This window comes from Myotis davidii, unplaced genomic scaffold (genome assembly GCF_000327345.1).
Source record: "Myotis davidii unplaced genomic scaffold, ASM32734v1 scaffold608, whole genome shotgun sequence".
Classification (NCBI taxonomy): domain Eukaryota; kingdom Metazoa; phylum Chordata; class Mammalia; order Chiroptera; family Vespertilionidae; genus Myotis; species Myotis davidii.
This window is the reverse complement of record NW_006300025.1, coordinates 1251410-1265331: the sequence shown is the minus strand read 5'-3', so window position 1 is coordinate 1265331 and position 13922 is coordinate 1251410. Positions and strand designations below refer to the sequence as shown.

Genomic DNA, 13922 nt, shown 5'->3' with positions numbered 1-13922 from the left:
GTGAAGATCAAAATTATGATCTCAGACAAATTATTTGTCATACAAGTTGACTCCACCTAAGCCTGCAACTGGCTGCTTGTGGACCATCTGTAGTCCCACCTACAGAAGCCTGGGCTCTGCCTAAAATTTCTAGCAAAACCTTTCTAAAGTATATAATTAGCAGACACCCGTGAACTAGCTGAGAAGGGATGTGTGAAGTTCGGTCAACAGGTGGTAATGTTGGACTCATCTGCCATATAAAGATGAGGCATCTGCTAGAAGATAGCAGACAGGTCTCAACAGTCTGTTCGTGTTGAAAGAGAAACATGGTGTGGCCAGCTTCCTAGAGGATGTTTCGGTCCTGCTCTGGAAAATGCCAAGCTTGCATGCTACTGGACGCGAGGTGTGAGGGGCTACTGGACATGAGGTGTGAGCCAACGGTCCCTGGAGACCAGCCTTACTCCCTCTGCAGAAGAGCTCTGAACATTATGGACTGGAGGAATTTGTGTTGCTGCTTGACTCTGTTTGAAATCTAATTTCAGAAGTGACTCAGAGTACTCAGCACAAATGCTATGGGCTATATGTATAAGGATGGTTTCTGATGCCTGGCTTGTAGTCACCCCAAGTGGGAAACTGGCAGATTACCCATCAATGGGGGTATAGTTGAAGAAATTGGGTTACTTACACACCTATGGAATGTTCTGCAGCTCTGTTTAAAAGTAAGCTAAACCTATGCTTTTTGACCTGGAAGGATCTCTACGATAATTAAGAGAGAAAATCAATGCCCGACCAGTGTGGCTCAATGGTTGAGCACGGACCATGAATCAGGAGGTCATGGTTCTATTCCCAGTCAGGGCACATGCTGGGGTTGCGGGCTCCACCCCCAGGAGGGGGTGGGCAGGAGGCAGCCAGTCAATGATTCTCTCTCATCATTGATGTTTCTACCTCTCTCTCTCTCTCTCTCTGAAATCAATAAAAATATATATAAAAAATGTTTGATAACTTGGAATGTTATGATCACTTAAAAAAATTATACATATAAGAGAACAAAATATACAGTATGATTACAATTCATTTTAAAAATTAGTATATAGAGCCCTAACCGGTTTGGCTCAGTGGATAGAGCGTCAGCCTGCAGACTCAAGGGTCCCAGGTTTGATTCCAGTCAAGGGCATGTACAGGCACATCCCCAGTAGGGGGTGTACAGGAGGCAGTTGATCAATGTTTCTCTCTCACCGATGTTTCTAACTCTCTATCCCTCTCCCTTCCTCTCTGTAAAAAAAATCAATAATATATATATATTTTTTAAATTAGTACATGGAAAAAAGTTGGTATATGCAAGGACTTGTGTGCATAAAAGGCCTTGGAAGCTTTATACCCATATATCCACAGTGATTGGCTCTTCTGGGTTAGAGAAGCCGCTTTGGTAGCTAGTAACAGAAATGTAAAAGAGGTAAAGCAAAAACAGGTCCTTTGACATGCTGACGTGTCTACAAAAGGCAAATCTACAGAGAGAACACAGATTAGTGGTTACCTAGGGCTGGGAGTGGGAGTGGGGAATGACTGCAAAGGAGCACCAAGATCTTTCTGGGCCCATGTTTTTAACACTGGATTGGATCACGGTTACACAACTCTGTAATAATCCACTAAAAAAATCATTGCACTGTACATTTAAAATTAGTAAATTTTATAGTATGCAAATTTTATCTCAATAAAACTTTAAAAGGGGAGAGAGGCCACTTACTATGAGAATGGGATGGGTGTAAGGAGGTGTCTTTCCAGATTCTGAGGAGGAACCACAACCAGGCCTCAGGGAGAGAGAGGCCTCGCACCTCATGTCTGTCTGCAACAGTCTCATGCTTTTTGTTCCATTTCTCTTTAAGACTAACCCAGAAACAAAATAAAATACAAAAGACCGTGGCCACCCCAGAGCTCCTGCATGATTAGAGACACTAGACGCACACTCACTAAAATTCCCAGCATGAATAAGGTGTCCACCAGCAATGGCCTATCCAGAGGCCCCAAAGGGGAACTATTCTAAGCTGGGCAGATGCCATCTAGGTGTTAGAGCTTTATTTATTTATTTACATTTTTATTGATTTCAGAGAGGAAGGGGGAGGGAGAGAAACATCAATGATGAGAGAAATCACTGATTGGCTGCCTCCTGCACGCCCTGTACTGGGGTGGGAATCAAGCCCGAAACTCGGGCATGTGCCCTTGGCCAGAATCAAACCTGGGACCCTTTAGTCCACAGGCCGATGCTCTATATCCACTGAGCCAAACTGACTGGGGCGGTGTTAGCGCTTTACATGACTTTTCTGTAATGGCCTTTTGTGGTTGACTGCACTTTGGTGGCGCCCTTCATGAACCACATATCCTGGTATTTGTCCCTTCTGAAGCGCTCCCATGTGGACTAGAAGCTTGGGCAGGTGACTGGCCCCAGCCAATGGGTCAGCAGTAAGCACGTTATAAGCAAAGGTTTGACAAGCACTTGCAATTGGGGTTTGTTCTCCTGGAATGTTGGAAGAATGCTCCTTTCTGAAACCCAGCCCCATTCCAAGAGACCCACCTGGGAGAGAATCAATATCCCTGGCCAGCACCTCCATCTGAGCTCCCAGGTGATGGCAGCTGCCCCAGTGACCCAGCCGGCACCATGTGGAGAGAACTGCCCAGAAAACCCAAAGATTCCAAGATAATAAACTGGTATGTTAAACCACTAGATTTTGTGGTGGTTTCTTAGGTAGCGATAGGTAGCAAAGATATTACTTATTCTTTTTGTTATCACATAGTTCTGGTAACTGTTGAGATGCACAACCTATAAGGCACTGAGTAACTGGCCCCAGACTGAAGTACCTCCACTTTCCCACGACACTGACCTGCTCTGGACCCTTTAGTCGCACGTGGGAATGCTGTAATACTTGCCGGCATCTTACTGAAGGGTGACAGATGTGAAAGACCTGCTTAACACACCAGGCTCTACTTGAGCTCAGTGCTCAGTGTACAACAGGCATTGCTGACCGACTCTAAAAGCAGCTTCCGCCAGAAAGCCGGGACAGCTTTCCTCTTCACATCTAGAAAGCCATTTGCAAGAGCATACAATGGAGTGAAGACAGGATCTTCAACAAAGGGTGTTGGGGAAATTGGACAGTACATGCAAAGAAATTAAACTAGATCACAACTTATACCATACACAAGAATAAACTCAAAATGGAGAAAAGACTTAAATGTAAGTTGTTAGAAAAAAACCATGGGCAGCAAAATCTCAAACACCTCTCATAGAAACATGTTTGCTGATACATCTCCTAGGGCAAGGGAAATAAAGGAAAAAATAAACAAGACTATATCAAAATAACAAGCTTCACAGCAAAAGAAACCATCAACAAAATGAAAAGGGATCCCATTGTATGGGAAAACATATTTGGCAATGATATATCTGATAAGGGCTTAATTTCCAAAATATAAAAGGAACTCATACAACTTAACAAAAGAAGACAAACCAATTAAAAAATGGGCAAAGGATCTAAATTGACATTTCATCACAGAAGATACATAGATGGCAAATGAGCACATAAAAAGATGTTTAACATCACTAATCATTAGGGAAATGCAAAAAACACACAAATATTATAAAATATTTATTAGAATAGCTAAAATAAACAAAAAGCAGACATTATCAAGCATTGGATAGGATAGGAGATTAGAATTCTCATCTATTGCTAGTGTTCATTAAAACAATTTTCTTAAAATAGTACAGCTCTTCTAAATATGAGCGCAATGCTACTCACTGCTTACATTTATTATTGACATTGAAAAATAACATTTATTGGATAAAGGACTTAAATGTAAGGCGGGAAACCATAAAAATCTTAGAAGAAGCCATAGGCAGCAAAATAGTAGACATTTGTTGTAGCAATATCTTTATCGACACAGCCCCTAGGGCAATGGAAACTAAGGAGACAATGAACAAATGGGACTAAGACTATATCAAAATAACAAGCTCAGCAAAAGAAACCATCAACAAAATGAAAAGGGATCCCATTGTATGGGAAAACATATTTGGCAATGATATATCTGATAAGGGCTTAATTTCCAAAATATATAAAGAACTCATACAACTTAACAAAAGAAAGACAAACAAACCAATTAAAAATTGGAAAGGACCTAAACAGACACTTCTCCAAAGAAGACATACGGATTGCCAAAAGACACATGAAAAAATGCTGAAAGTCACTAATCATCAAATTAAAATGACAATGAGGTATCACCTCACACTTGCCAGAATGGCTATCATCAACAAATAAACAAATGACAAGTGTTGGAGAAAAGGGAACACTACTACACTGCTGATGGAAATGCAGACTGGTACAGCCACTATGGAAAACAATAGAAATTTTCCTCAAAAAATTAAAAAATAGAACTGCCATTTGACCCAGATATCCTAAAAATCCTGAAACACCAACCAGAAAGAATATGTGCACCCCTATGTTCATAGCAGTGCTATTTACAATAGCTAAGTTCCAGAAACAGCCCAAGTGCCCATCAGATAAGTGGATTAAAAAAGATGTGGTACACAGTGGAATACTATGCAGCTGTGAAAAAGGCTCTTACCCTTTGAAATAGCATGGAGGGACTTGAAGAGTATCATGCTAAGTGAAATAAGCCAGTCAGAAAAAGACAAGTATCACACTCATGGGTGGAATATAATGAACAAAATAAAGTGACAAACAAAACAGATGTAGAGACATGGAAGCATGGAACAGACTGAGGAATCTGAGGGAAGAGTAGGGTGGCCGCGGGAAGAGATTAACCAGATAACTTATATGTAGATGTACATAACCCATGGACACAGACAATAGTGAAGTGAAGGGAATGGGGGGGACGACACATGTGTAATACTTTTAACAATAAAGATAAATTTTTTTTTAAAGCTGTTTAACTGTACATTGCTCAAGGAAATGCTTTTTCTTTTGTAAACCTATTAACTCCCCACATGCAGCGTTAATGTTTTTGGGGAAAAATTCTCTATTAGGCAGAAGTGTGTAATCCAAGAAATTCGTATCAAATGTATCCGTGGGAGCAATGCCTTTACGAGTTACACATTTCATGCCAATTTTCAGGGGGTCATTTATAATTTCCCCATTTTTATGATTCTCTCTTAACCTGAGCATTCTGAGAACTCACTTTTATCATGTTAACCTTCCAAATACCATCAAAATGTCTGGGATGTATTAACTATTATTAAATAGTTTGTGAATAAATGAAAAAAACAAACAAAAAGAGTCCATCTCCAACACCCCCACACACCAAACAGCCTAGTCCTGCAGACCATACAGTTCTGCCCCCAGCACACCTCCACTGCACACCTCCATCCAGGCTGCTCAGCCACTCCAACACCAAACCAACTTCACAGGCAGAGGGAGGCTGAGATCCTCCACTCCCAAGCCAACCCCTGGTGTGAGATGCTAACAGAACAGGCGAAGTAATGTATAGAGACAACATTTAGTTTATTTTGACTGTGACCAAAGTCAGAGAGAGACAACAGAACCTCAGTGACTTAAAGTCCTGCTGGGTTCAATGACAACACATCAAGTGTGGGAAAGGGTTGGCATCCCTTTACGTAACCATTTCATCTCTCATCATCCCAGGACTCTGCATGAACTTTGACAGCGATCACATTTGCTCATTCTTTAAATTAGGACAGACGAATTCTCTCTCACCAAGAGATTCAGTTTAGATACTTTTAATCTTACAAACTGTCTGATGGAAGGAGGACAGCAGCATCTCAGTGTTAGTTAACTGTGGAGTCCCCAGATGTGGGTTGAAGGCCTCTCCGGAAAGGACTGGACACAGCAATTTTACTGACGGGCTGGTCACTACTCATTCGACCACCCACCTCTTTCCTCATCTTTGCTGAGAGTTTGGATGAATGTCTAACCGCAGAGATTAGACTCACAGTGAAATGAGTAAGGTCTATGTGAAGACCTGTCTGTAGAAGCATATGTGTTTCTCTGTGAAGAGCTCTATTCAAGTCCCATCAGCGTCGGAGCCTCAGAAAGAACGCATGTTTACACTCTGTGCTCTCCAAGGGGTAATACTTATCATAGAAATCTAAAACATATTCCTCAGTCTTGAATCCAAACTTCTGGTACAGCAGCATTGCTGGGTTGCTTGCTGAGACGTGCAGAGTGACATCCTTGCCCATGCAGGTCTGTCAAGAGAGCGGAAAAATACAAGATGAAAAGGAGAACGCCCGAGGGAAATGAGTAGGTGAAGAAACTCTTCTAAGAGGAGGTAGTTGGTTTTGGAAACTAGAGATGGCAGGGACTGAAGTTGAGACTTCACAACACCTGGCAACAGCTGGAAACCGAATGACACTTTGCCACTGATCAAAACATCCCCTGAAGCATTCATCAACACTGAGGAAACGGGTGGCATGCTAAGCATTCTTTTTTCTCTCTGAAGCAAAGGGCCACGGGAGATATTTCATTACCAACTGTATTATTTATAATTCAATTACATTTACATGTCAAACATACTTATACCAAACTCCATGAAAATTTTGAAGAAATAGTGAAAAAGGTAAGTTCTGCTTTTAACAACTAGATGTTAAATTATGTGACCAAATATGAAATATTAGAACTGACATTTAATTATAAAACCTGAAGAATCTATACAGACCTTCAAAATTCTAAAGTCCACCCCTCCCAAAGTGACAGAATTCACTTCTCAGAACTGAGATTTCTATACTTACCATCGCCCAATCCTAGGAGAAAAAATAATAATCATTCTACCAATACAAGGCAAGTCCTTAGATTCTGTAATTAGGTACACAGACTGAAGCAGCCCAAAAGTAATATAAATAAAGAACTTCTTTTCGTGAAGAAGGCACCGAAATACTGAAGTTGATAGGGTCCTTAAGACTTCATAGTCCATGGTTCCCCCAAGGCCTCAATTAAGAACTCTGTCAAAGGCAGACGGCTACCTTCCATTCTCTGTTGAATTCACATCTGCGTCTAGTACACCAAGGACAAGAACGTGTGCTGAGGTAAGGCCAGTGTTCCTTCCACTGCAAATAAGCACAGCCTGACCAAGGTCATCACTGAGTGCTACTGACTGAGGGAGACTATGTCTGGGCCTGGGCTGTAGGCTAAATACCTGCAAACAAAGATGAACACTCTTCCTCCAACCCAGGAAAAGCTCTGTGGGGACTGACTGGGCCAGGCCTGTGTCAAGCAGACACATCAAACTGTCACCCCTGCCTGCCCCAAGCCCTTGGCAGTGAAGGGAAAGGCACAAATCCTGCAGGCAGGCTGGTAGGCTAGAAGGAGGAACACAGAGTAGAGGCCAATTCTGCCAGTGAAGTGGGGCAGATAAAAGGGGGGTGTGGTAGAAATCACTGAGAAGGTCTCAGTCCAAGACAATACAGGTAGCGCATATTAACTGCTGAGAGAGGTGAGAGAAAGCAATTTCTAGAAGATGGTTCTCAAGGTTCTGGCCAACACTTGGGAATTACTGAGCAAGTCTCATTAATTGGATAAATATTTTATCAACTCCATCCTCTATTTAAAAGGAATCCTGAAAACCAAGCTTACAGATACAGAACACAGACTGGTGGTTGCCAAGATGGGGGGAAGTAGAGGGTGGACAAATGGGTGAAGGGAATCAACATAAATAAGTCATGAGATGTAATGTGCAGCATGGCAACTATAGCTAATAATACTACACTGCATATTTGATAGCTGCAAAGAGAGGAAACCTTAAAAGTTCTCATCACAAGTAAAACAAAATTTTTTAAATATGTATGGTGATGGATGGTAACTAAACTTAATGTAGTGATCCTTTTGCAGCATATACAAAAATTAAGTCATTATGTTATATACCTGAAATTAATATAATGTATGTCAATTATACCTCAATAAAAAAAAGAAATCCAAAACCAAAAAGGAATCTTGACCAGTAACACAAAATTGCCCATACCAATTGGTTTCTAAATAAAAGTTACCAAAAATTTCTGGGTGAAAACAAAAATCTTTGCATGTTTTTCTGATGTTAGTATATAAATATATGGTATACTTTCTTCAAAGATGACCCAGATATATCAAAGGATGAATTATAATTTGTTATTAAAATCAAGTCTTTGAAGGTTCATACCAGGTTATAAAGTGATGGTAAAATGAAAAACAATCAAGAATTACAGACTGTGTACTACTGACTGATACGGCTTGGCTGAAATATTTTAAACGGCTTAAAACTAAAAACCATAGTTCCATCTCCATGTTGGAGTCGTGGCGGTGCTGATTCTAAGAGCAGCAGCATTACCAACATGGATAGTACAAGCGCTTCATGCTTTCTCTTTGGCATTGTCTCATTTTATTTACTACACATATTTACAAACTGGCTTCTTTAAAACCTGGGTCTAAATAGCAATCTTAGCCCTGGATGGTGCTACTTAGTGGTTAGAGCATCAGCCTATGTATCTAAAGGTCACAGGTTTGATTCCCGGTCAAGGGCATGTACCTGGATTGCAGGTTTGATCCCACTGCTTGCAGAAAGGCAACCAATCAATGTGTCTCTCTCACACTGATGCTCTCTCTCTGTCTTTCCCCATTCCTCCCTCCCTTCCACTCTCTCTAAAATTCAATGGAAAAAATATCCTTGGATGAGGATTAACAAAAAATAAAAATATAAATAGCAATCTTATTTTAGAGAGGTGAAGATTTTTGTCTGTCTGTTTTAATAACCTCACAAATGATGGTGACTGGCTTTCTGTCACCTGGTCTTATATTCCATTGGGCTGTGCTGGGAGGGCCCCGCTCAGATTCACCCCTCCTCCAATTCTCTCCAAAGAGCCCAGAACAGTGATGGCGAACCTATGACATGTGTGTCAGAGGTGACACGCGAACTCATTTTTTTGGTTGATTTTTCTTTGTTAAATGGCACTTAAATATATAAAATAAATATCAAAAATATAAGTCTTTGTTTTACGATAGTTGCAAATATCAAAAAATTTCTATATGTGACACAGCACCAGAGTTAAGTTAGGGTTTTTCTGCTGGAAGCCAGTCCATCCTTGCCGCTTGACATAGTCGTTGGAGATAACAAATGCCCTAACCTTTAGAATAGAATGGATAGGATTAAAATCAACTGGTATAAATACAGATGTAACAGGAGAATAAAGACAGAACCTGGCTGGAGAACCTGGCTAGGCTGCTGATCAACTGAACGCTGTTGTGTCATTCCTTCTTTGCTGACTCCGTCCACACCTTTGGGAACCCCTGGACCTGCTGGGGTTGGACCCCGACATTTTTCAAAATGCTGACATGCCGAGCTCAAAAGGATCGCCATCACTGGCCCAGAAGCTAGTGGGTAGAAGATGAACACAGAATACATACCTGAATCAGATGATAAATCATGAAAGTTGCAATCCCTGCTCTTCTCCATTCAGGATGGACAAACAGAAATGAAATGTAAGCTTCATTGTACTTCACGTCAGGAACCATGAAGCCAAAAGCAATGATAACTTTTTTATACAGGACGACGACACTGAAGTCTGGATACTGCAGGCACTCAGAAAGGTCAATGCCTAAAGAAAAGAAACAATCAGATTCACACCATGTGCCTTTTGAAAGTAATGAACACCAAGCTGTTCAGTCTGTACTTACAGCTACACCTGTGTGCTAAAAAAAACCACAAAACAAAATGAGACAAAGATACTACCATAGATACCATACATTCAGATCATAAAATTAAAAGTGAATTTTAGAATATACCAAACTTAACATCATCTTTTCTAAGTACTTGTTAAAAGAAGGAGAGGCAGGATTGGGGGTGGGGGGGGTGGTGTAGCAGAGTGAACAGGGTCAGAACTGAACACACCTGTTTTGAGCTCAGGCTCCTTGCCATGTGTATCAGTGGGCACATCGCTAAAGTCTTAGACTTAGTTTCTACATGTTTAAGGTGAAAGTCCCTAGACCTCCTCACAGAGTTGGAGGAAAGATCCCATGAGAGTGTCCATACCATTGTATTCTTTACCTCAGACATATTCAATTTATAAGCTCTTTTGTACAAACACTAATTTTACAATAAAAAGGTTAAATAAGAGTCCTTGCATAGTGTATGAAAGTCACCTAGTGTACAGGAAGGAAATAGTAAATGCTCCCAAAATGTTCCTTTCAGCCCTGACCGGTTTGGCTCAGCGGATAGAGCGTCGGCCTGCGGACTCAAGGGTCCCAGGTTCGATTCCGGTCAAGGGCATGTACCTTGGTTGCGGGCACATCCCCAGTGGGGAGTGTGCAGGGGGCAGCCGATCGATGTTTCTCTCTCATCGATGTTTCTAACTATCTATTCCTCTCCCTTCCTCTCTGTAAAAAATCAATAAAATACATTTAAAAAAAAAAAATGTTCCTTTCAGCCCCCATACACTCTCAAAAGAGCAAGCACAGCTCTGCCACCACACGCACTACTACATGATTGCCAGACAATAAAGATCACAAAGCTCTCATCCCAATGAATCTTATCTAACATCTGGAAGACGTATTTCCTGCTTTATATTTCAAAGCATAGTGGTAAAGCAGATCCACAAAAAGTGTGTTTATATTTAGCAATGAAAATGTTCTTCTTTAATTGATGGCTCTGGTCATTAGAGACAGTCAGTATATTAAGGCTGATAAAATGACAAATCATATTGGGTTAAAGTCTATGATTGGGGTATTTGGCTTTTTAAAAACACCTTTTGGCTCTACTAATACTTTCTAAGGAACAGCTAAGTGAGCAAAGCATACAGAATTATTAAGCAAATTCAAAAGTGTCCAAATGCCCCGGCTACCAGTCTGTGTTTGGCTGATAGATATTACCTGATATCTAAACATATGTAGAAGCAAACAGGATGAATCTTTTATTCTGGAAGCAGAAACAAACAGGGAAGAGAAACAAACAAAAACACTGTTTATTAATTTAAATGCAGGCTTTCCCTTGATCTTAGAAAAGAAAGAGGTATTTATATTTTAATATTTCTATATTAGACACAAACTGAATAAAATCATAAGTAAAAATGTTAGGGTTACATGACATACACTAATTTAAAAAATTATTAAAATTTATTCTATAGAAAACCCATCTGCCCAGTTTGAGAAAGGGGAACATACCAGGCCAGAAAAACTCCTGACACATAGAGTTGATCGTTGGGATGTGATTTGGCCGGACATAGCAGTAATCGAGAGGTGCATCGGGCTCCGGCATCCAGTGAGGGTCATTTCTGTGCAGGTGGGAACGAATCTGTGACAGGAGCTGCAGTTTGGGTGGTTTTGTTTCATAATCACGCCTCCAGTACCACAGAAAATAAACAAATTCAAGTAAAAAAAACACTCAATATTATTCCTAGCCATTTGATTCATGCAAACTCTGATCTGCTTGAAATTTTGAGATAATTTGCACTACTTTATTTGGCAACTAGCTTGACAACAGCTACAGGGCTTTTTGGTATAAATTTAAAATTTACTCTTTCAACATTTGTCAGACCAAACCCCTCTGTAACCACCAGGAACTCTACTGGTGCTGGCGAGGGTTATGAACAGAGTGAGGAACAAAGAGCATCCTAATTTAACCCTCTGAGTGCTCTGACCAAGACAGAGTCCAGGGCAGGGGAGATCCAACCCTGCCAGGGCAGCTGCGGACAACTAGCGCCAGAGGAAGCAGAGCAGGCTCCACACTGCCTGTCCACGTGTCTGCCTGGAGGCAGTGCTGTGCAGGGAGCAGGTGACTATGAGCTGCAGAACAAGTATCGTCAACGGAGACCATGTGCTCTGTCACCACATCCAAGATAGCCCTGGGGGCCTCTCTTGTCAGCTTAGCTTTGCGGCACAGCCTAGCCAGGAGTGGGGAATGTCGGGCCCCTTGGCCATATAAGGCCCAGAAATCATTTGGTCTGGCCCTGCCAAGGCATTAGGGGTAGTTAATTAAATGTTTGACCATGCCGAACCCGGTTTGGCTCAGTGGATAGAGCATCGGCCTGCGGACTGAAGGGTCCCGGGTTCGATTCCAGTCAAGGGTATGTACCTGGGTTGTGGGCACATCCCCAGTGGGAGATGTGTGGGAGGCAGCTGATCAATGTTTCTCTCTCATCGATGTTTCTAACTCTATCTCTCTCCCTTCCTTTCTGTAATAAATCAATAAAATATTTTTTAAAAAAATAAATGTTTGACCAAATACAGTAGGCTAGTTTTTAAGTTGATAATTTGTATGGCCCGCAAATGATGTTATAAATATCCAAATGGCCGTTGGCAGGGAAAAGCTTCCTCACCCGTCCTAGACTCATCATTAGAAACTGTCTCAAAATCCAGTCCAGGCATAGGTCAGATGGAGACACTGCTGCTATTTTTTTTATTTCACAGACTACTAAATATATACAACTTTAAAATTTTAAATGAAACAATAAATATGGTCATCATAATGATATCTAACAGAGTTAACTTATCCTTGCTTTTTATGTTTTTACCAAAGGGCCATCCTTTCTGCAAACAAGTACAGTTGAAACAAGTCAAGGCTGAGCTAGACACAGAGCACAGACTCAGCCCTTGATGACTCCTGCTCACACGTTTTGGTATTTCTTCACTCTGGCAGAGAGACGAAGTGCAGAAACCACAAACATTACTTCTCATGACACACTCAACATCATGCTCTTCTCTGTATACCTGATGTACGGTTTCAAGATCCGAGAAGTGTAAGGGCTGATAATACTCTGGTCCACAGCCAAATCTTCCGACCTCCCCAAACGGTACAAAAACTTGGTGGTTTGGTGCCGAAATCCTTTCCTGGATGGCAGGGCAGTCTATGAGAAAGAAACACTGGTTATATAAAAACAAAATTATTCAAAAGATTGGTTTAATTCCCACAGATAATTAGTACTTATGACATTGTTATGTATCGGAAAGGTCTTTTTACATCACATATTTGAAAAGCTCATTAAAAAAAAATTTCATTGTGCCCTAGGCGGTTTGGCTCAGTGGGTAGAACATTGGCCTATGAACCGAAGGGTCCCGGCTTTGATTCTGATCAAGGGCACATACCTTGGTTGCAGGCCCCTCCCCAGCTTGAGCCCTGATCAGGGCATGTGCAGGAGGCAACCAATCGATGTGTTTCTCTCACACTGATATTTCTCTCTGTCTTTCCCTCTCTCTTCCACTCTCTAAAAAAAATCAATGGAAAAATATCCTTGGGTGAGGATTAAAAAAAAAAATCATTGTATAAAATAAGATATGAAAAACTCATCCCTGTTGTAATAGTTTCAAATTAAAAGAATTAGCCCTAGTCGGTTTGGCTCAGTGGATAGAGAATCAGCCCAAAAACTCAAGGGACCTGGGTTCAATTCTGATCACAGGCAAGTACCTCGGTTGTTAGCTTGATCCCTGGCCTCATGTGCGGGAGGTAACCAACATGTCTTTCTCACACCAATGTTTTTCTCTGTCTCTCTCCCCCTCCTTTCCACTCTCCAAAAATCAATGGAAAAAATATCCTCAGATGAGGATTAACAAAAAATCAAAAAATAATTTAAAATTTTTTTAAGTAATTATAAAATGTTTAAAGTCATTTAATTGAGTGAAATGCAGGATTGAGCACAGGATTTATAGCTTCTATATGTTTCATTTTATCTATATTACACGTTCAGTCAATTCATCAAATATTAACCAGCACCAGTGACATGAAGGTAACATATATACATGGGTCGGGTTTTATGAGTATAGTTTGTTACCCAAACAGCCATGGGGACCAATTATTGCAATACTTATATATGGATTTATTAAAATATGTCTCCATTCCATTGAGTAAATTTGACAAAAGTAGGACCATACAAATTATCATCCCTAAAACAAATCACCATAGTGGAGCGGCCCTACCAGAGGTTCAAGGAGGATGTGGTTTGTCTTTGCTCCTTAGGCAGGTGTCCT

The 13922-nt window shown here is 40.9% G+C and overlaps 1 protein-coding gene across 3 annotated transcripts in view; it reads right to left on the bottom strand.

The window, feature by feature from the left end:
- Positions 1–5464: 5464 nt before the first annotated feature.
- Positions 5465–13922, bottom strand: part of CSRP2BP (CSRP2 binding protein) — a 31828-nt gene continuing 23370 nt past the window's right edge. The window contains exons 7-10 of one of the 3 annotated variants that reach the window (XM_006776127.2): positions 12669–12805; positions 11124–11302; positions 9372–9562; positions 5465–6187 (exon numbers count right to left, since the gene is read on the bottom strand). In XM_006776127.2, coding sequence (XP_006776190.1) covers positions 6014–6187; positions 9372–9562; positions 11124–11302; positions 12669–12805 — 681 coding nt within the window. In that variant the 3' untranslated portion in view covers positions 5465–6013. Of the gene's footprint in view, positions 6188–9371; positions 9563–10832; positions 10879–11123; positions 11303–12668; positions 12806–13922 lie in introns of those variants that run through there. The other 2 variants (XM_006776128.2, XM_015572041.1) reach the window with 2 other exon arrangements.